Consider the following 21,085-nt stretch of genomic DNA (forward strand, 5'->3'; position numbering starts at 1 on the left):
ACTTATGAAATGTCCATGTAATGTGTGAGACCGTGTGCATTATCATTTTACATTTTGAAACTTTTCTAGTAAAGGAAATACCTTCTCACGTTTTCTGTGGTGCTAAAATGTCGTTTAAGGGATACTGGACTAGAAGGAAGTTAAGTGAATCGTGAGCAATATATCTGTTAATTGGGATGACTGCCTATCTAGAGAGGAAAAATATTATCCAGTTTTGTCATAATATAGTTAATGTTTTGTTGTGCATAACATGATCGCCTAGAAAATTCATAGCCACACTTATGGAGTCTGTAGGATCAGATCGCTCACCGCTGTCCAACAATGACTATAATTAGTTCACAGTGACTACTGAATATCCCTATCCTATCCAAGGAGCTTTGGTGCCTTCTATCGGTTTGCCTGTCTGTCTGTCTTGTTGACCTTTAACTATTACATGACGCGTTCCTGTTTTTAGCATCCTACTTGAAACACTCTCTCTCTCTCTCTCTCTCTCTCTCTCTCTCTCTCTCTCTCTCTCTCTCTCTCTCTCTCTGGGGTCCAAGGAATAACGTGAACAAAGGTATGTCCTCTTTAAGATTTCCGTAGAGAGTGACAAACATTCCTTTCTGAGCTTCTGTTCTTGAAGCTCCTCAACAAGTCGTTTTTCTGATTGTACTACAGGATAACAGTAATATCATTATCAAATCATGTTCTCGTGTCGCTAAAATTCATACATACATTTACGTTTTAAAGTAGTGATGAGCGGTATGAATTAACACATTATGTTTTTGTTTTCTTGAGGTGAAGGAGACATATATCGTAAAGTAACCGGAATATGAATGTAAACAGAATTTTGGAAGTCTTATAATATGTACAGCTGAGCGGTGTAACAGTTCCCTGGAAGGGCGTTGATCTGCGAGTCCGCTTGTTCCGTTGTTTGTGTCTGCTCTCAGAGCAATTTTTAGTGATGGGCCGATGGGCTGCAGTCTTCCCCTGTCATTGCAGGCGAATGCAGCAAGGTCAGGAATCCGCCTCAACGAAACCAGTATATATCAGTTTATGATGATGATGCTGATAATGATGATGATGTTGATAATAATAATAATAATAACAATAATAATGATAGTGATGATGATAACAATAACAATAATAATAATAATAATAATAATAATAATAATAATTTTTTTTTTTTTTTTACATTACAAGGGCACTGGCCAAGGGAAAACAAAGTGAAAAAAAAATCCCGCTGGTTGCCAGGCCCTGTTAAGAGGAAAGTAGAGAAAAAACAAAAAAATCTAAAAGGAGGGTCCAGTTAACGTAAGAGGTGTCTTGACACTCCTCTTTTGAAAGAGTTTAAGTCATAGGCAGGTGGAAATACAGACACAGGTAGAGAGTTCCAGAGTTTACCAGTGTAGGGAATGAAGGAGTGAAGATACTGGTTAACTCTTGCATTAGGAAGATGGACAGAATAGGGATGAGAAGAAGTAGAGAGTCTTGTGCAGCGAGGCCGCAGGAGGGGGGAAGGCATGCAGTTAGCAAGTTCAGAAGAGCAGACAGCATGAAAACAGCGGTAGAAGACAGATAAAGATGCAACATTGCGGCGGTGACTTAAAGAATCAAGACAGTCAGTTAGAGGAGAAGAGTTGATAAGACGAAAAGCTTTAGATTCCACCTTGTTTAGTAAAGCTGTGTGTGGATCCCCCAGACATGAGAGCCATACTCCATACACGGGCGGATAAGGCCCTTGTACAGAGCAAGCAGCTGGGAGGGAGAGAAAATGGACGAAGACGCCATAGGACACCTAACTTCTTGGAAGCTGATTTAGCAAGAGTAGAGATGTGAAATTTCCAGTTTAGATTTTTAGTGAAGGATAGACCGAGTGTGTTTAATGTAGAGGAGAGGGGAAGTTGAGTGTTATTGAAGAAGAGAGGATAGTTGTCTGGAAGGTTATGTCGAGTAGATAGTTGTAGAAATTGAGTTTTTGAGGCATTGAACAAAACCAGGTTTTCTCTGCCCCAATCAGAAACAAGTGAAAGATCAGAAGTTAGGCGTCCCATAGCATCTCGCCTTGAGTCATTTAATTGTTGTTGTTAATAATAATGATAACAGTAATGGTAATAGTAGGAGTAGTAGTAGTAGTAGTAATAACAGTAGTAGTAGTAGTATTACAGGTAGGAAATTAGGTGGAACTAAAGATTATGTTTGAACGTGGCATCGTTTTATTTAGTATAATATATTTTGTATTACACAGCTACACACACACACACACATACACACACACACACACACACACACACACACACACACACACACACACTCATCAGGAGCAGTTTTTACTCAGCTAATTTACAGTCCTGACTGGAGAGTGCAGACCACTATGCATGGTCTGTGGTATAGCGCGGAAACACAATTAGCTATATTATATACTCGTACATCGCTGAGTCGATGAGGAAGAAATGTTGGCGCCACTAATCACGCTTTACAAATTTTGAGGAATCCATCTGACATTGAGCGTTATAAGAATTATGGGAGAGCGGTAGGTTCATATTTTCTACAGTTATCAACCTTCTTATTCATGAGTGATATCAGGCATAAAAAAATTAGCTGAGCGTATACATGCATCTGTCCCGTGAGTGTTTATCGTAACATGAAAGAGTATAACTTGAGTTGCATCGTCCTAGATAGAGTGGTCAAGGTGAGTACGTCCTGTTCCGCATTACCGCCGCCTGGTCTGCTTCAGGCGGCTAGTACAAGACGATTTAGAGGACGTCCAAGGCAGATAGGTCAAGGTCTGACAGTAGCTGGGACGGTGGTCTCAGCCTTCACGTGGCGGTAGCATATTCAGATCGAGAGGATGATTCGCCGGTGTGGCAAGGTGAGGAAGTGTGTGTGTGTGGGAAGGACATTATGATTAAGTTCAGAAAGATGTGGGCGTGTCTTGTGTTAGGTGTTACGGGCATCTTGAGGGCTTTATAAAATGGTGACGAGATTTGGGAGGGATGTTGTAGTGAGGGCAGTGAGCATCGTGCGGGCTGTTGCTGCTGCTGCCGAGACCAGTGTGCAGATGATCCATGTCAGGGAGCAGGGAAGGTGTCTAGCACGCAGGGATGAGTGCTGATCCTGAAGGGGAGCCTGTTCGATAAAACGCCAGGGAGGCGACGCCCACCAGGAGTCCTTGCATCACCAAGCCACCCACTCCCCTGAGAAAAAAAAAAAAACAATAACTTGTCAGTGCTTCACCAGAACTTCAAAATATTCTAAAGCTGGTTTATATCTAGTGAAAAAAGAAGCAACGAAAGTGAAACTCATATTACTCATATATTTTCATTAAGTAAAAAGCTGCTGAGATAGTTTGACATAACAGCACTTCTTTGTGGCGGCTACTGCTATTCATTAAAGAAGGAAGCAGAAGGGAAGATCAGGGCCATGGCGGCTATGAGGATAGAAAATGTTGAGAAGGGAAAGTCAAACCTACCCATCCTCCTTGTGGCTGGGATAGTGGAGGGTGGGAAGCGTGTGACTGGCCCACCATGGATCCTCCTAGGAACAAAAAGAAAAATAAAAGTTAACATTAGAGGGAAGCTATATAGAAAATGCTACACGTGCATCTACATTTGAATGATCCTAATAGCACGAATCAAGGCAAGCAAGAAGCAGGATAATAGGACACCTTATCTCACTCACCGGCAGTTCAGTGAGGTCCGTAGAGTGGGAAGGTGTCTTCCTGAGAGTTGAGGTGGCGGCCTGGACGGCATACCAACTGGAGGACAGCACAGCAGGCATATCTCCCTCAAGGAAGGAGACAGTGTTATCTGCTTCTCCGTAACTTACTTCAGCGACCAGTTTGCTATCAGAATGTCTTCCAGCAACAATATTACTGTTACTACGAGGCTCTTCTGAAAGCTTCCTACTTACTAAACGATGTTCCACAGAAACCCTCCTATTGTTGAGATGACGTTCTGTTGCATCACGCCTGCTATCTTGGCGATACTCTGATGAAGCTCTCCTGCTGTCAAGGCGGCGTTCATCAGAGGCCTTCCTGCTGTCAAGGCGGCGTTCATCAGAGGCCTGCCTGCTGTCAAGGCGGCGTTCATCAGAGGCCTGCCTGCTGTCAAGGCGGCGTTCATTAGAGGTTTTCATGCTGTCAAGGCGGCGTTCTTCTGAAGCCCTCCTGCTGTCAAGGCGGCGTTCTCTTAAAGCCCTCTTGCTGTCAAGGCGGCGTTCCTCAGACACCCTCCTGCTGTCAAGGCGGCGTTCTTCTGAAACCCTCCTACTGTCAAGGCGGCGTTCTTCTGAAGCCCTCCTGCCTTCAAGGAGGGCTTCTTCTGAAGCTCTCCTGCTGTCAAGGCGGCGTTCTTCAGACGCCCTCCTGCTGTCAAAGTGGCGTTCTTCTGAAGCCCTCCTGCTGTCAAGGCGGTGTTCCTCGGAGGCCCTCCTGCTGTCAAGACGGCGATCCTCAGACGCCCTCCTGCTGTCAAGGCGATGTTCCTCAGACGCCTTTCTGCTGTCAAGGCGGCGTTCTTCTGAAGATCTCCTGTTGTCAAGGTGGCGTTCTTCTGAAGCCCTCCTGCTGTCAAGGCGGCGTTCCTCAGAGGCCTTCCTGCTGTCAAGACGGCGTTTCTCAGATGCCCTCCTGCTGTCAAGGCGGCTTTCTTCTGAAGCCCACCTGCTGTCAAGGCGGCGTTCCTCAGTAGCCTTCCTGCTGTCGAGGCGTCGGACTTTTGAAGCCCTCCTGTTGTCAAGGCGGCGTTCTTCTGAAGCCCTGCTGCTGTCAAGGCGGCGTTCTTCTGAAGCCCTTCTGATGTCAAGGCGGCGTTCTTCTAAAGCCCTTCTATTGTCAAGGCGGCGTTCGTGTGAAGTCTTTCTGCTTTCAAGGTGCCGTTCTACAGACGTCATCCTGCTGTCAAGACGATGGTCTTCAGAGGCCTTCTTGCTGTCAAGGCGGCGTTCCTCAGATACTCTCCTATTGTCAAGGTGGCGTTCGCTAGAAGCCCTCCTACTGCCAAGGCGGCGCTCTTTTGAAGTCCTCCTGCTGTCAAGGTGATGCTCTTTTGAAGCCCTCCTGCCGTCATTGCGACGTTCTCCCGAAATATTTCTGGTATCAAGGCGGCGTTCCTCAGAGGACTTCCTGCTGTCAAGGCGGCGTTTGTCTGAAGCCCTCTTACTGTCAAGATTGTGTTCATCTGAAGCCCTCTTGGTGTCATGGCGGTGTGTTTCTGAAGCCTTCGTGTTGTCAAGGGGGCGTTCTTCTGAAGCCTTTCTGCTATCAAGGTGCCGTTCCTCGGACGCCCTCCTGCTGTCAAGGCGCTGGTTTTCAGAGGCCTTCCTGTTATCAAGGCGGCGTTCCTCAGATATTCTCCTGCGCTCAAGGCGGCGTTCGTTAGAAGTCCTCCCGCTGTCAAGGCGACGTTCTTCTGAAGCCCTCCCTCTGTCAAGACGTCGTTCTTCTGAAGCCCTCCTGCTGTCAAGGCGGCGTTCTTCTGAAGCTCTCCTGCTGTCAAGGCGACGTTCTTCTGAAGCCCTCTTGCTGTCAAGCCGGCGTTCTTCTGGAGATCTCCTACTGTCAAGACGGCGTTCTTCTGAAGCCCTTCTACTGTCAAGGCGGCGTCCTTCAGACGCCTTCTTGCTGTCAAGGCGGCGTTCTTCTGAAGCCCTTCTGCTGTCAAGGCGGTGTTCTTCAGACGCCTTCTTGCTGTCAAGGCTGCGTTCCTCACTAGCCTTCCTGCTGTCAAGGCGTTGGTCTTCTGAAGCCCTCCTGTTGTCAAGACGGCGTTCTTCAGACGCCCTTCTGCTGTCAAGGCTGTGTTGCTCAGTAGCCTTCCTGCTGTCAAGGCGTCGGTCTTCTGAAGCTCTCCTGCTGTCAAGGCGGCGTTCTTCTGAAGCCCTCCTGCTGTCAAGGCGTCGGTCTTCTGAAGCCCTCCTGCTGTCAAGGCGGCGTCCTTCTGAAGCCCTCCTGCTGTCAAGACGTTGATCTTCTGAAGTCCTCCTGCTGTCAAGGCGGCGTTCTTCTGAAGCCATCCTGCTGTCAAGGCGTTGTTCTTCTGAAGCCCTCCTGCCTTCAAGGTGGTGCTCTTCTAAAGCCCTTCTGCTGTCAAGGCAGCGATATTCTGAAGCCCTCCTGCTGTTAAGGCGGGGTTCTTCTGAAGCTCTCCTGGTGTCAAGGCGACGTTCTTCTGAAGTCTTCCTGGTGTCAAGGCGGCGTCTCTCAGAGGCTTTCTTGCTGTCAGAGCGGCGTTTGTCTGAAGCCCTCTTGCTGTCAAGATTGTGTTCATCTGGAGCCCTCCTGCTGCCAAGGCGGCTTTCTTCTGAAGTCTTACTGCTGTCAAGGCGGCGTTCTTCTGAAGCTTTCCTACTGTCAAGGCGGCGTTCTTCTGAAGCTTTCCTACTGTCAAGGCGGCGTTCTTCTGAAGTCTTCCTGCTGTGAAGGCGGCGTTCTTCTGAAGCTTTCCTGCTGTCAAGGCGGCGTTCTTCTGAAGTCTTCCTGCTGTGAAGGCGGCGTTCTTCTGAGGCCTTCCTGTTGTCAAGGTGGTGTTTTTCTGGAGCCCTCCTGCTGTCAAGGCGACGTTCTTCTGAAGCCCTCCTGCTGTCAAGGCGGCGTTCTTCTGAAGTCCTCTTGCTGTCAAGGCGGCGTTCTTCTGAAGCCATCCTGTAGTTAAGGCGGTGTTCTTCTGAAGCCCTTCTGCTGTCAAGGCGGCGTTCTTCTGAAGCCCTCCTGTGGTCAAGACGGTGTTCTTCTGAAGCCCTCCTGCTGTCAACTCGACGTTCTTCTGAAGCCCTTCTGCTGTCAAGGTGGTGTTCTTCTGAAGCCCTCCTGTGGTCAAGGCGGTGTTCTTCTGAAGCCCTCCTGCTGTCAAGGCGGCGTTCTTCTGAAGTGCTCTTGCTGTCAAGGCGGCCTTCTTCTGAAGCCCTCCTGTGGTTAAGGCGGTGTTTTCTGAAACCCTCCTGCTGTCAAGGCGACGTTCTTCTGAAGCCCTCCTGCTGTCAAGGCGGCGTTCTTCTGAAGTCCTTTTGCTGTCAAGGCGGCGTTCTTCTGAAGCCCTCCTGTAATTAAGACGACGTTCTTCTGAACCCCTCCTGCTGTCAAGGCGGCGTTCTTCTGAATTCCTCCTGCTGTCAAGGCGGCGTTCTTCTGAAGCCCTCCAGCTGTCAAGGTGGCGTTCTTCTGAAACCCTTCTGTTGTCAAGGTGGTGTTTTTCTGAGACCCTCCTGCTGTCAAGGCGACGTTCTTCTGAAGTCATCCTGCTGTCAATGCGGCGTTCTTCTGAATTCTTTCTGCTGTCAAGGTGACGTTTGTCAGAGGTTCTTCTGGTGTCAGAACGGTGTTCTTCTGAAGCCCTCCTGGTGTCAAGGCGACGTTCTTCTGAAAGGTTTCGGGTGTCAAGGCGGCGTTCGTCTGAAGCCGTTCTGCCATGAAGGCGGCGTTCGTGTGAAACCCTCCTGCTCTCAAGTCTGCGTTCCTCTGAAAGTTTGTTAGTTGGAAAGCTGTGTTTCTCAGAGATCCTCCTGTTGTGAAGGCGGCGTGCCACAGTGGTAGTGGTTTGCCTGCCATCTACTGAACGAACTTGTAAGGAAGTAGTGGACACTTGTTGCGCCTCGTCTTGGCTGTGCCATCCTCGGTCTGAGTAGGAGTCTTCACGGACTTGGAGTGAGTGAGGCTTTCCTTTTCGCCCGAGGCCTGTATACCATTGTCCGAATTTTGCAGTTGTGTCTCGGTATGAAGATCATTGGTCTGTTGCCAGGAAGTCTTTGTTGTCTGTGCTGCGGGGTGATGGTCTCTCACCACACTGGAGGCGGAAGTCCTGGGGGATGAGAGAGAGGAGTTTGGCAAGAGTATACACGTTTCTCTATTATGAAGAATAAAACATCATTACCTAATAGTGAACGGGAAAAGGTGAAGGCTAATGATAATAATGATAATAATGATAATAATAACAATAATGATAATAATAATAGCAATAATGATAATGATAATAATAATAATGATAATGATAATGATTATGATAATAATAATAACAGTAAGAAGAAGAAAATGAAGAAGAAGAAGAAACATATGTAAATTTGTCGACATGGAAGCAAATTGTCTGCGTAAAGTTAATTATTGACATGAGAGACAAAGCTGATTCCTTCATGCATCATCTCGGGAACACACTCGTAAGTGACAGTGGTGTCCTGCTACATGCACATAACTAAACGCGTTAATGATGACTGCTTCAGTAATACTATGGAAAAACGTGCAACAAGCAATAGAACCCACCAGGAGGAGCGGAGGCTCGGAGTAGAGACGGTGAAATCATGGTGGAGGCCGAAGGTGGGATGGTGCGTCAGGGACAAGGCAGAGACCAATAATAACAGCAGAAGCACGCCCCGGGACGCCCACGCCCACACCATCACCAGGGACTCCTGTAAAACACACACACACACACACACACACACACACACACACACATCCTATTAATGTAAAATAGAAATTTGAAATTTCTTTGAACAAATATATTCATGTGTGAAAATTCTGTTGGTGAGTAGGAATTGTAGGAGCTTCGGACATCCCAAGATTTGCCAGCGAGAAAACCTTACCAGTTCACGGAGAAAGAGTGAAGCTGCGACAAGGGAGAAGAAACGAGTGCTGGAACTGTTCCTCGATGTGGTCGCGGATACTCTGGCTTGTGGCTGCCCTCGTTGCCTCTTTTATAGGGCGCACCGCTCCCAACTGCCTCCTCTCCCCCTCCCTATTCCTCCCCAGCGCTCCAGTCTGGCGGGTGTGGTCCAGCACCGCGCGGCAGCAGGACCAATGGGGGTAGGGGGGGGGGCACTGGCTTGCGGTCGTGAATGAACATTGCTTATTTTCGATGACTTCAAACATAGTGTGGAAAACAGTCAAGATGAAGCTTCGTGCAGGGAGCGTCTGCCAGGAAGACTTAAAAATCATCTAATCGTTCTTTTTTTTTCTTTTCTTTTTTACTTAAAAGGTTTGTCGTTCAGAGACGCGGCATTGCGGTGGTGAACCTGTGTCACTACAACAAAGGTTTGACCGAAGTGTTTAACTTCAGAGATCAAAGCAGGGTGGCAGTGGTGTCACCTTGATGAGGCAGACGAGGTGAAGATGTGTCCCTCTCTTGTCATATAGATGAGTTATAAATCATAAAAATAATACATTCTAGTAATACGAGTGTATGCTTACTGGAACTTACCCACATTTTTGTAATAGAAAAAATAACACACATTCAACAAGAAGACGAATTTTTATTTTTTTTTTATTCATAACAGGGGTACTCAATTTTTTTTTTCTCGATAAGAACCCCTTGACTTATAAAACCATCTACCCGAACCCTCAGTAATCTGATATCGAACAGAATAATAATTTAGTGACTGACATTAACTTGATATGCAATGGTTTATTACATAGGATATTATAAGATCAGCCATCTAAGTACTCCCTGGAAATCTTATTATGAACTCCCTAGGGGTTCGTGAACCTCAGTCTGAGAACCACTGGTTTATAGAAATATGGATGTTTTGTGTTTCTTTTTTTGTTACATCATTTTATATAAACTTACTGCATTTACGTTTGGTAATGTGGCAAGTGGTGACTGGCGAGCCTCACTTAGCTACATTTGGTTCACAACTCTCCTACAAACGAGACGTATCCTGTTCACCTAGTCTTATGTAAGCAGTTATTATCTTTTTTTTCTTATCATCTATTATCATAAGTGATTTTCAGTCTTTTAGTCAACACACACTTACGGACGTTCATTTTCGTAAGCGTGTGTTGAGCACTCGCCTGCACCGCTGAAGGCGCTCACATCGAACCATTTCAACACTAAGCACAATGACCAAGAATTTTGTATTGAAATTTCCTTCTACTCCTCCTACTCCTCTTCTTCTTCACTTTTCTCTGACACACACACACACACACACACACACACACACACACACACACACACACAACGCGTAGTGTAGTGGTTAGCACGCTCGACTCACAATCGAGAGGGCCGGGTTCGAATCCCGGTAAGCGGCGAAGCAAATGGGCAAGTCTCTTAATGTGTAGCCCCTGTTCACCTAGCAGTAAATAGGTACGGGATGTAACTCGAGGGGTTGTGGCTTCGCTTTCCCGGTGTGTGGAGTGTGTTATGTGGTCTCAGTCCTACCCGAAGATCGGTTTATGAGCTCTGAGCTCGCTCCGTAATGAGGAAGACTGGCTGGGTGACCAGCAGACGACCGAAGTGAATCACACACACACACACACACACACACACACACACACACACACACCGCGTAGTGTAGTGGTTAGGACGCTCGACTCACAATCGAGAGGGCCGGGTTCGAGTCCCGGGAAGCGGCGAGACAAATATGTGGGCCCTTTTCACCTAGCAGTAAACAGATAGTACAGGATATGACTCGAGGGGTTGTGGTCTCAGTCCTACCCGAAGATCGGTCTATGAGCTTTAAGCTGGCTCCGTAATGGGGAAGACTGGCTGGGTGACCAGCAGGCGACCGAGGTGAATTACACACACATTGACCATAGCGAGGCAATGAGGTGTGTTATCCTCCGGCGCAGGCGTCTTGCATCTTCCCCGTGACCGCCGTGCGTGGTGTCCTCGGAGCAGCAATTTCTCGCTTCAACACATCTTTCCTTCCTTCCTTGCCGTCCCTCCCCGCCCCTTCCAGCCCGTCGCCATCCCTCGTCCACCCTTCCCACCCGTCGCTGGTCCTCTCCGCCCCTTCCAGCCCCGCCGAGTGTAGCCGTCTGTCGGATGCGATATTGGGATGGAAAAATTGAAACCCAACACACCGACTTATCATCCGCGACCGCCACCGCCACCACCACCACCATCACCACCACCACCACCATCACCACCACCACCAACCCCGTTCATCTTCCCCCTCAATATTACCCCTCCACATTTCCACTACATACCTTCCCCCATCCACCTCCACCTGTCCCTCAGTTTCTCCCATTTCCAGCCATACCCCTCCAGTTTCTATTCCACTCCTCTTTTCGCATAGGTTAAATAAATAAGCTCTTTTATCTATTTATTGATATTTCTACCTTATTTTTCACTGCTTACTTGGTAACTACTGAAAATGGAGATACACTACTACCATCACTACTACTATATTTACTACTACTACTCCATCTACTACTACTTCTACTACTACTACCACTGCTACTACTACTACTACTACTACTGCGATATACTACTGCAACTACTATTACTACTACTACTACTACTACTACTACTACTGCAATATACTACTACTACTACTACTGCTGCTACTGCTGCCACCACCACCACTACCACTACTACTAATGCTGCTGCTGCTACTACTACTACTACTAATAATAATAATAATAATACTAATACGACTATTACTACTGCAACTGCTACTGCTGCTGCTGTTACTACTACTACTACTACTACTACTACCTCCACCCACCCACCTTCACAACAACAAAAACTACTACTACTATTACTATTACTACTACTGATACAACTACTACCACTACCACTACTACCACTACCATTACTACTACTACTTCTACTACTACTTCTACTACTACTACTACTACTACTACTACTACTACTACTACTACTACTATTACCCTACACAACCATCATCACCACCACCATTACTAGCACCACTAGCTCTACCACAACTACTACCACCACTACCATCACCGCTACCATCACCCAGTTGTAGGTACTTTACCACAGCCGCTCCCTACAAATCTAACCACTTTCGTAGGCTTTGAAAGTTGCGATCGGACGGCTGGTGACGGTGGGGATTTGAAGAATGGAGTATCTGAAGGGGTGTGGGGAGGAGGACTTGGCTTAGCATGGGGACGGGTGTGGGAGGCGTGAATTGGGGGCGGGGAAGTGTGGAGAGAGAAGCAGCGTAGTCGTTTTAAACTCTTGTGATGAGGCGGCGATGGCAACCAGCTGAGGCATGTACGTACATACCTAGAAGTGCTCGCTCCCTCTTACTTAACTCTTTCCTCGCATTTCTTGCTTCTTCTTGTTTTCTTTCTTTTATCTTTTTTTCTCTTTTAACTAAGCTTTTTGTTTCTAAAAGCTTTGTTCTCTCAGCAAGTTGTATTTTTTTTTTCTTTTTTTAAGGCAAAAGAAATCAACAGGCGTACATATTTTCATGTGCGTTTCTTGCCATCGACAATGCAGACTTCTTGTTAAACTATTCTATACCTGTCATCATGTAAATACTCTTAAAAACCTTTACAAGTCACAACTTCCACTACAGCCAGTCTAGACGCAGTGGACACGAGACGTACCAGTGCTTGGGAACTAGGCTTGGCTAAGACAAGAGAAAGAATTCCATGAATTCTTATTTTTCCTTTCATTGGCGCATTTCAACTGTGCCATCTGTCCTCACACCACTGCATGCGACTTTTATTGTTTTTTTTTTTCAATTTATCTATTATTAGTGGTACAATTATCACTTTTGGTTGACTGATTGATTGATTTGTTTATTCATTTCCCTTGCAACACTGACAACTAGCCTCAATGAACGTCAAGAGGAGTTCTCTCTTCTCTAGCCAGCCTTCGCCAGCTGCGTGCTCGGTAAAGTTTTAGTTCAGGGATAATCTCTCTCTCTCTCTCTCTCTCTCTCTCTCTCTCTCTTTTATATTTATACTGATCAAATGTACAGGGAAAACAACTTCTACATTACATAAGAACGTTGTTTTTACAGACTAAAGGGTACAGGGTTAGTGCAACCTATCTTAAAATCTGACTCTGGTGATGTATATTACATTCTGTATGTACAACAATAACTTATATTGTAATAACACTGAATATACTACGTTCACTGTACATGAGTCACCCTTGCCTCAGTAACCAATGGTTCACTTGCACTTTAAATGTCTGAGTGTTTGTGTCACTGAGGTTTATCTCCTGTGAGGCCAACAGAGTGTTCCATTTTCTTGCACACGAGTTAATATATTGTCTATGGTGATGCCATGTCCTGCATCGGGTCAGTAGGAGCTCACCAGGTGTCTGAGTGACCATGCGGGTGGTCACCCAGACAACTCGTGTGCAAGAAAATGGAACACTCTGTTGGCCTCACAGGAGATAAACACTCTCTCTCTCTCTCTCTCTCTCTCTCTCTCTCTCTCTCTCTCTCTCTCTCTCTCTCTCTCTCTCTCTCTCTCTCTCTCTCTCTCTCTCTCTCTCTCTCTCTCTCTCTCTCTCTCTCTCTCTCTCTCTCTCTCTCTCTCTCTCTCTCTCTCCAGTTCAAGATAACTGCATTCTTTTTACTCACGAATAATGTTTTTGTTAACCAATTTTCTCTTCGCAATATGCACATTAGGCTATTTTACATTAAGGATGTTAACTACTTCTGCTATTACAGAATAAGCCTTAAATTCTTAAGGAAATATTTTCATTTTAAACTTCAGTATTTTTTCATTGTTTTATTTTTCTGTTCAACAAATAATTATATTTTTATTCGTTAATTGAACATAGTTGTCAATAGTGTAGTGATGCATTGCTTGTTTCCTTGTGCTTGTAGTGGTGATGCGCGTTCGAGCAGTGTGCAACTCGCGCTCCGTTTCTTTCTTTCTTTTTCCGTGTTTTCATAACCAGATTGCAGTTGTGCTTCACTGGTAATATTGGTGAATACCCCGCCCACCGTCCTGTCATCCTTCGTGCACTGTCACCTCAGAATTTCGAGAATTAACGCAGTGTTTACATTCGCTGTGGGCAACATGGCACTGGCAGACCGCGGCGTCGTGTGTTGTGACACGACACAAGGCAGGCATGGCGTAGCAGACCAGGCAGGAGTAGCTTACAGGTAAACACTGACTTGTTTTCATTTTATGCAGGTCTTTGTTTCAAGAACTATAGTGTTTTGCTGCATGGGCAGACACTGGCTCATTATTTGACTGATGTACAGATAGAGGATAGAGATAACTCGCGCGCCTTTTCAAAGTCTCACCAGAATCACTTATCAAGGTATATACTCCAGTATATTATACTCGGACGTTAAACGTGTCCTTAGTGGTCACGCGGATTAAGGCGCCGCATTCTGCCACGATGGTGGTAGATTGCAGGGCATCGATTCGAACCCCACTAATGACATCTAGCAGCTATATGGCCTTTGTTGCCTAGCAGCAGGACAAATTACTTCATTGGAGGGGGGCTCCCTTGTGATGACTTAATTTGAGGATTATTTAATCCTTTAATCAGACATTAGACAACAAGAACCATATGAGCAGAGTTACGAGACATGCGTAAGTCAAACATTGGTTGTAATCGTCCCCATATGGAAGGATGTCTTATGACTTCATATGAGAAGAGTTTAATACCTTGTTTTATAAGTCATTCCATAGGCCTGTTTGTCAGCTGGTGGAGTGTGTCAGGTAGTGTGATGGGTGACTAAGGTTATTGTTGGGTGTTTAGTTACTTAGTCAAATGTGCTGGAAACCTCAAACTAAACTATGAACGGCTGGTATCAACACGGCATGAACACTACTCCTACATGAGGCCTTAAAAATGAATAAACAAAAATATATAAACTCTCTCTCTCTCTCTCTCTCTCTCTCTCTCTCTCTCTCTCTCTCTCTCTCTCTCTCTCTCTCTCTCTCTCAATCCATTCATTACTCAATACACATATACTTCCAAATGTCTTCAGTGCCCCTTACTTTCGAGTAACGTTTTCTTTGGAATACTCTTTCTTGAATTAAATTTTAAAGGGATACTTATATATTATCAATACAGTGATCTTTATAGAAGTTTTGCTTATAACAATAACACTAACCGCTTCAGTACAAGGGCCCATTTTTACCTTGAGTCTTGGGTGCAATTAGACGATTTTACTGACATTAGGAAGGATTCGTGGAGATCAGTAGATAATAACCAGTGTTCACTATTTCAATCACCACTTAAGTTTCTGACGCAATAGTAAGCAGAATGAATATGAAAACGCGTCATAACACTGAATGGATTAATTCTAGGTGGTGCGGGCAAAATTAATAAACGAATAGGTTAGAATAAAGAGACAAATTGAAAAAAAAAGAATATATATATATATATATATATATATATATATATATATATATATATATATATATATATATATATATATATATATATATATATATGTAGAGAGAGAGAGAAAGAGACGAAAATTAGCAACAAGGAAATATGTTTCATTATAAGTAAAAAACAATAGATATTAAGTAGCAACCAAATGAATAGATACATAGACAAAATAAAAATAGACAAATAAATGAAGGAATAGGTAAGTCAAATCAGTCACTCATAGCCTCCCAAAAATGTCAAATTAAACTCGAACATTCTCTCTCTCTCTCTCTCTCTCTCTCTCTCTCTCTCTCTCTCTCTGTGTGTGTGTGTGTGTGGGTGGGTGGGAGAGTGTGTTAGCGAGGACGTGTGGTGTGGTAGTGTGGAGGCGTCAGTCATCCTAGTACACTGCGTCCTGCTCATCCTGTGGTGGTCGGCGTGGAACCAGGTGTTCTGGTTCCATGGTTGGCGTGTCGTAGTGCAACAGTGATGTGTCTGCACCACATTTGATCCTGTGCTTTCTGGCTGTGCATGTTGGAAATGGAGCATCTCTCTCTCTCTCTCTCTCTCTCTCTCTCTCTCTCTGTGTGTGTGTGTGTGTGTGTGTGTGTGTGTGTGACCTTTGCTTGCGTCAGGTAGGTACAACATTTTTCCCGTGGTGGCGTTCAGATAACAAACAACGTATTGTTCACTTTACTGTTTATTGCAACAAAACAATAGGTACACATTCCTCATTAACACTTATCTTAGTATCACAGTCTTGGCGTCTCCAGATACTTTTATAAATTCTGTTTGGAGGCGTTAGTTCAGTGTGTGTGTGTGTGTGTGTGTGTGTGTGTGTAAATTCGAGGCACGAAGCAACACCACACCCTATACGAAGTAGGCACACCATGATATTCACATGAGTTGAAGGGGTTCACTGAGTGATCGGTTCCTCCATCACTGGTGCGCCCCCGTCAGGTGCGGTGTGATGAGGGTGTGTTGGTCTTTACTGGGTGAGGCGGTTTCCTACCGCTGGAAAGGCAGAGGACTACCCTATGTAGGTGTTGAGGCGACGGCAAGTTCCATCATCAGACCTGATGGTGCCCGCTCTGCAGCGGCCAGTGATGCTCCTGGGCCGGGAGGTGATGGAGGGAACCACCACTTCTGGCGGCAGTTTCCGAGGAAGCCGACGCGAGACCCAGCGGGGCAAGATTTCGCGATGGGCGAATCAAACAAATTTCGGGTATCAATGAGCTCACATCCGACGGTTAGGTTGTTGTGGTAGAACTGCAGGCTGATGGGGGGACAGTAGCCATCGAAGTCTTTACGGAAACACCTGCCGGAATCTGGGTCCATCTCGAAGCTGTCCACCTGACAGGGATTGGGCACACAGTCCACTTCACCATTTTCATTAAGGTCTATGAAGAAACCGAAGTCACAGCGGCCCCGCTCGCGGCGCCCGACGCACTGGCCACTCCACGGGTAGTAGAAGTGGTCCTTCTCGCAGTCGCAGTAAGTGTTGCCCCGCTGGTCGAGGTAGAGGATCTGTCCCTCGCCGCACACTGTGGGGTCTACCGGATCGACACACTGTTCTCGGTACAAGAGTTGTCCAGTGGGGCAGGGCCTTGGTCGACACTCGGGTTGACACTCCGCTACCATTACTACCCACTCTTCTTCAGCGCACGGCTTGTTTTGAAAAAGTGTATATGTAATACCATTGTAGGAAATCTTAAGCGTTTCATCGAGAACACAGTCGCCGGTAGCCTCAGTGGGTTTGGTGGCGCGGTTCAGGTTGGGAAGGACAAGGTCTGGAGCCGCGTCACCCGAATGTTCAGGAAATCCACTTCCGGCATCACCAGGCACATCTCCAGGAAACCTGATAGACCTAGCATGCTCCAGTGTCTCTCCAACAGCGGCAGAAACCAGCCCTCGTGCTGGCTGCTCAGGAACAGTGTCGGAGAACGAGGAGATGCCACGAGGAGCATGTCTTCGTCGGAGGGGCAGGCTGAAAGTGTCTGCAGGCGGAGTGTCGCTGAAAATTTCTGTATCTTTGTAGTCAAATATGAAGGGCATCGGCGAGGCGTCAGTAAAGACGCCACGCCCTGCACAGCATGCTACCAGCAACGTCAAGAAGATGAACATGCTAGGCGGTGTTCCTCAGCTGAAGAGACTAACGATATTCCCACTCCTGTGTAGTGTGGTGCCTCACTGCTGCATCTGCCGCCGCCACCAGCTTATATGCAAACTGAGACGCGTGTTGTGTTAGATGCCAAGTATTGCTAACATTCATAAGTATCTGGACTACATTTCGTTTCATGGATGGATTTCGAAGACAGACCATGTAAACCACATATGTACCAGTGCCGCGCACGTAAACCATCAGCAACCTACTAAAAATGTGGCTGTTCGTATTTGTGGTACCGTACATACTGTGGCGTGGTGGCGGTGGCAGTTCATAGTGGCAGCAGCGAGCCACGGGAGTCCCACCACGTGATGCCTCTGCAAGGCTTGTCCGTTTGTTTTTGGGGAGCGGGGTTGGGGGGAAGGGGGGGGGAAGACGTGTGTGGCCCGCTTCATGATGTAACACACTCACCTGAAAGGACCACTTAAAAATTCCAGGGTATATTTTTCATGTATGACTTACGGCACGCACGTCGTAGGCAGGCCTGACATGTGCTTGTTGGGTGTTACCTGAGGAGTGCCTTTAGTGCATGAGTGTGTATGAGGCGTAGGTTCACCTGGCTGCAAGGAATACCAACAGCACGGTGTGAACACGAGATACAAGAGAGTTTGCGGCGGGAAACAAGTAAATGAACGGATATTTAGGAAAGATGGCCACCGAAAAGAGAAAAAAAAAAATAAGTGAGAGTCAGAATGTGACCAGAGTGACATCATGCATGGCGGACACAAGAGGAAGGAAAAGGGAGGGGGAGGGAATGCAGTGCTGCGCCGCAAGTGACTGCCACCGTCACCTGGTGACGCCACTCTGTCATGATTGCGACATTCTCTATCATCACCATTACATCCACTACCACCACCACCACTACCACAACAGCAGCAACAACAACACTCCCTCTTACCAAAGCGAGGCACAACAGGGTTCAAGATCAGGTTGAACATGTTGAGCCACGTCAGGACTCGAGCAAGGCAAGGTCGCCCTAAGTCACCTATAAGAAGGCCTCGTCTCCGCCTTCCCCACAGTGAGCGAGGCATTCATATTACGCCGGCACCATTGCACTGACACAGTTTGCAGCTCAAGTGGTTGATGGTCCATATGATGTGTCAAGGTGGTGCGCACACCCACGCACGCACATGCACACACGCACACACAAACATACTGCTTTTCAGACGAAACAACTCGTTGATTGATGCTCATCGAAATTAAGGGCTGCTTCTCAGCACAAGGAATAGAACTGGGCAATAATAATTAAGGAAACACCCAGGCAACTTGAAATCTGTATTAAATTTGTAACTCAGCTAGAGAACATTTTCTCGTGACAGGAAACATCAGTTATGTCTTTAACTTATTTTTCCGAGTAAAATAACACCTGCATTCCTTCCAGGAGTGAGCCGCAGCTAGTAATGCACGAAAAATGCTTGGTACGGATGCCGATACAAGCACATAATACGTAGCATCAGCTTTTGACAGGCAGCTATACACAACAGCTAGCTACCTTAATCATCTCCTTGGTCAGATAATTTTGCTGCTGTTCAGCGCGAGTCATACTCCCATTTAGCCTTCAATTACCGTCTTGTATTCAGCTTGGGTTGTAGTACTGGGAGACTATCAAGTACTAGTAGTAGTAGTAATATTAGTAGTAGTAGTAGTAGTAGTAGTAGTAGTAGTGGTGGTAGTAGTAGTAGTAATAGTAGTAGTAGTAAGAGCAGCAGCAGCAGTAGCAGTAGTAGTGGTAGTAGTAGTAGTATTAGTAGTAGTAGTAGTAGTAATAGTAATAGCAGTAGCAGTAGCAGTAGCAGCAGTAGCAGTGGCAGTAGTAGTAGTAGTAGTAGTAGTAGTAGCAGTAGCAGCAGCAGCAGTGGCAGTAGCAGCAGTGGTGGTGCAGCAGCAGTAGTTGCAGTGGCAGCAGCAGCAGCAGCAGCAGTTAGCAGCAGCAGCAGCAGCAGCACCAGCAGGTGGTGGTGGCAGCAGCAGCAGCAGCAGCAGCAGCAGCAGCAGCAGCAGCAGCAGCAGCAGCAGCAGTGGTGGTGCAGCAGCAGCAGCAGCAGCAGCAGCAGCAGCAGCAGTTGGTGGTGGTGGTGGTGCCACCAGTGGTGCAGTGGTGGTGTTGGTGGTGGTGGTGGGTGGTGCAGCAGCAGCAGTAGTGGTTGGTGGTGCAGGTGCAGCAGCAGGTTGCAGCAGCCAGCAGCAGCAGCAGCAGCAGTGTGTGGTGCTGCAGTGGTGTGGTGGTGGTGGTGTTGCAGTAGTAGCAAATAACAGTAGTTGGCTGTTGTAGCAGCAGTGGCAGCAGCAGCAGCAGCATCATCATCAGCAGCAGCAACAACATCAGCATCAGCAGCAGCAGCAGCAGCATCAGTAGCAGCAGCAGCAGCAGAAGCATCAGTAGCAGCAGCAGCAGTAGTAGTAGTAGTAGTAGTAGTAGTAGTAGTAGTAGTAGTAGTAGTGGTAGTAGTTATTTTATGCACTAGGGAAACTGGCCAAGGGCAACAAACAATATAAAAAAAAAGCTCACTGGATTGCCAATTCCCTTAAAGAAATTAAGAATTATCCAAAAGACAAGGACAAATGTCTTGAAACCTCTCTTTTAAAAAAAGTCAAGTCGTAAGAACTAGCAGTATAGTAGTGGTAGAAGTAGTAGTAGTAGTAGTAGTAGTAGTAGTAGTAGTAGTAGTAAATGATACATGTATGCTAGAACATAGTGTGTAAAGCAACCTTTATGTCAGCGAGTAGACTCCTATGACCGCCTGGTAGTTGAGTTTAGTGGTAGTGGCAGAGGAAGAGGAAGCTGCCTGAGCATTTCTCAGAGTTAATTATGGTGTTATAGATGTGACGGGGGAACTGTTTTGAAGTAAGGCGAGAACATCAGACGCTCCTCACCCACCCCTAGACACACTGGCTGGCTGGCGGCGCTGACCTTTGCGTGGGGGATAGTGGTAGCGGAGGCCAAAGTGAGGCCAGAGATAACGGAACTCGTGGTGCAAAGAAGATAGGGATGGGAGAGATGGGGAGAGGTGGTGGGCTGAGTGGGAAGGAAGACGAAAGTGGCGGGTTAGTGAAAGTCAAATCTGGGTTCATCTCGTGCCAGAGGTCACCGGGGCCCTTTCCTGACGTCATGTGTGTCCGCGGAGATCATAGGAAGGGCAGCGTTCCACTACCTCCCGCCACAGCGCCACAGCCTGGCTCTGGCCACGGGGGTCGAGAGGGCGGCGAGGGCGGGACAGAGGGCGCCTGGCCAGTGCTGTACCGGCCTGCTTGTCTTTTCATTTGACTGTCTGCTGCTCTTGCTCCTTGTAATCTGTTCCTAGTTACAGTTTTTTTTTTGCTCTCTCTCTCTCTCTCTCTCTCTCTCTCTCTCTCTCTCTCTCTCTCTCTCTCTCTCTCTCTCTTGTCCTCATTTTACTCATTTGAGTCAAGGTTAAATTGAATATACCTGTTTATCTTGAGCCACGTCTCTCTCTCTCTCTCTCTCTCTCTCTCTCTCTCTCTCTCTCTCTCTCTCTCTCTCTCTCTCTCTCTCTCTCTCTCTCTCTCTCTCTCTCTCTCTCTCTCTCTGTGTGTGTGTGTGTGTGTGTGTGTGTGTGTGTGTGTGTGTGTGTGTGTGTGTGTGTGTGTTCCTTTGAATAGATGGGTGTTTAAAAAGAGAGAGAGAGAGAAGGACTTTGTAGCAGATGACCGGAATAGACTCAATAATTAGATTGATCGTGCTGAGTCATTATAGGAATCTTTAAACGAAGATTACACGAATGTATGGATGGTGATGGTATAGGTGGAAATTGTTACCCATTTTTCGTACTGGGACTGTCACGTGTTAGGCCTGAAGGCTTCTCGCTGCTTCCTTTATTGTTTTTGCCGTTCTTGTGTGGTCCCGTTGCCTTAAACTCAGGAAAGTTAAGAGGAGATGGAAAGATAG

At 46.6% G+C, this 21,085-nt stretch overlaps 2 protein-coding genes across 2 annotated transcripts; both read right to left on the minus strand.

Annotated features, from left to right (window-relative positions):
• Positions 1 to 2,180: 2,180 nt before the first annotated feature.
• On the minus strand, positions 2,181 to 7,694 carry LOC123498444 (apical junction molecule-like; the record flags this gene model as incomplete). Its single annotated transcript, XM_045245548.1, has 4 exons — positions 2,181 to 3,179; positions 3,455 to 3,519; positions 3,664 to 6,892; positions 6,925 to 7,694. Coding segments are annotated over 4 exons (4,170 nt in total), but the record flags the coding sequence as incomplete, so codon positions are not given.
• Positions 7,695 to 15,698: 8,004 nt separating this feature from the next.
• Positions 15,699 to 17,221, minus strand: LOC123498970. Its single transcript, XM_045246590.1, is given in 2 exon segments — positions 15,699 to 16,160; positions 16,163 to 17,221. Coding segments are annotated over 2 exon segments (1,092 nt in total). The 5' UTR covers positions 17,139 to 17,221; the 3' UTR covers positions 15,699 to 16,044.
• Between the last annotated feature and the right edge of the window lie 3,864 nt (positions 17,222 to 21,085).

This window comes from Portunus trituberculatus, chromosome 48, assembly GCF_017591435.1.
Source record: "Portunus trituberculatus isolate SZX2019 chromosome 48, ASM1759143v1, whole genome shotgun sequence".
In the NCBI taxonomy this organism is placed as follows: domain Eukaryota; kingdom Metazoa; phylum Arthropoda; class Malacostraca; order Decapoda; family Portunidae; genus Portunus; species Portunus trituberculatus.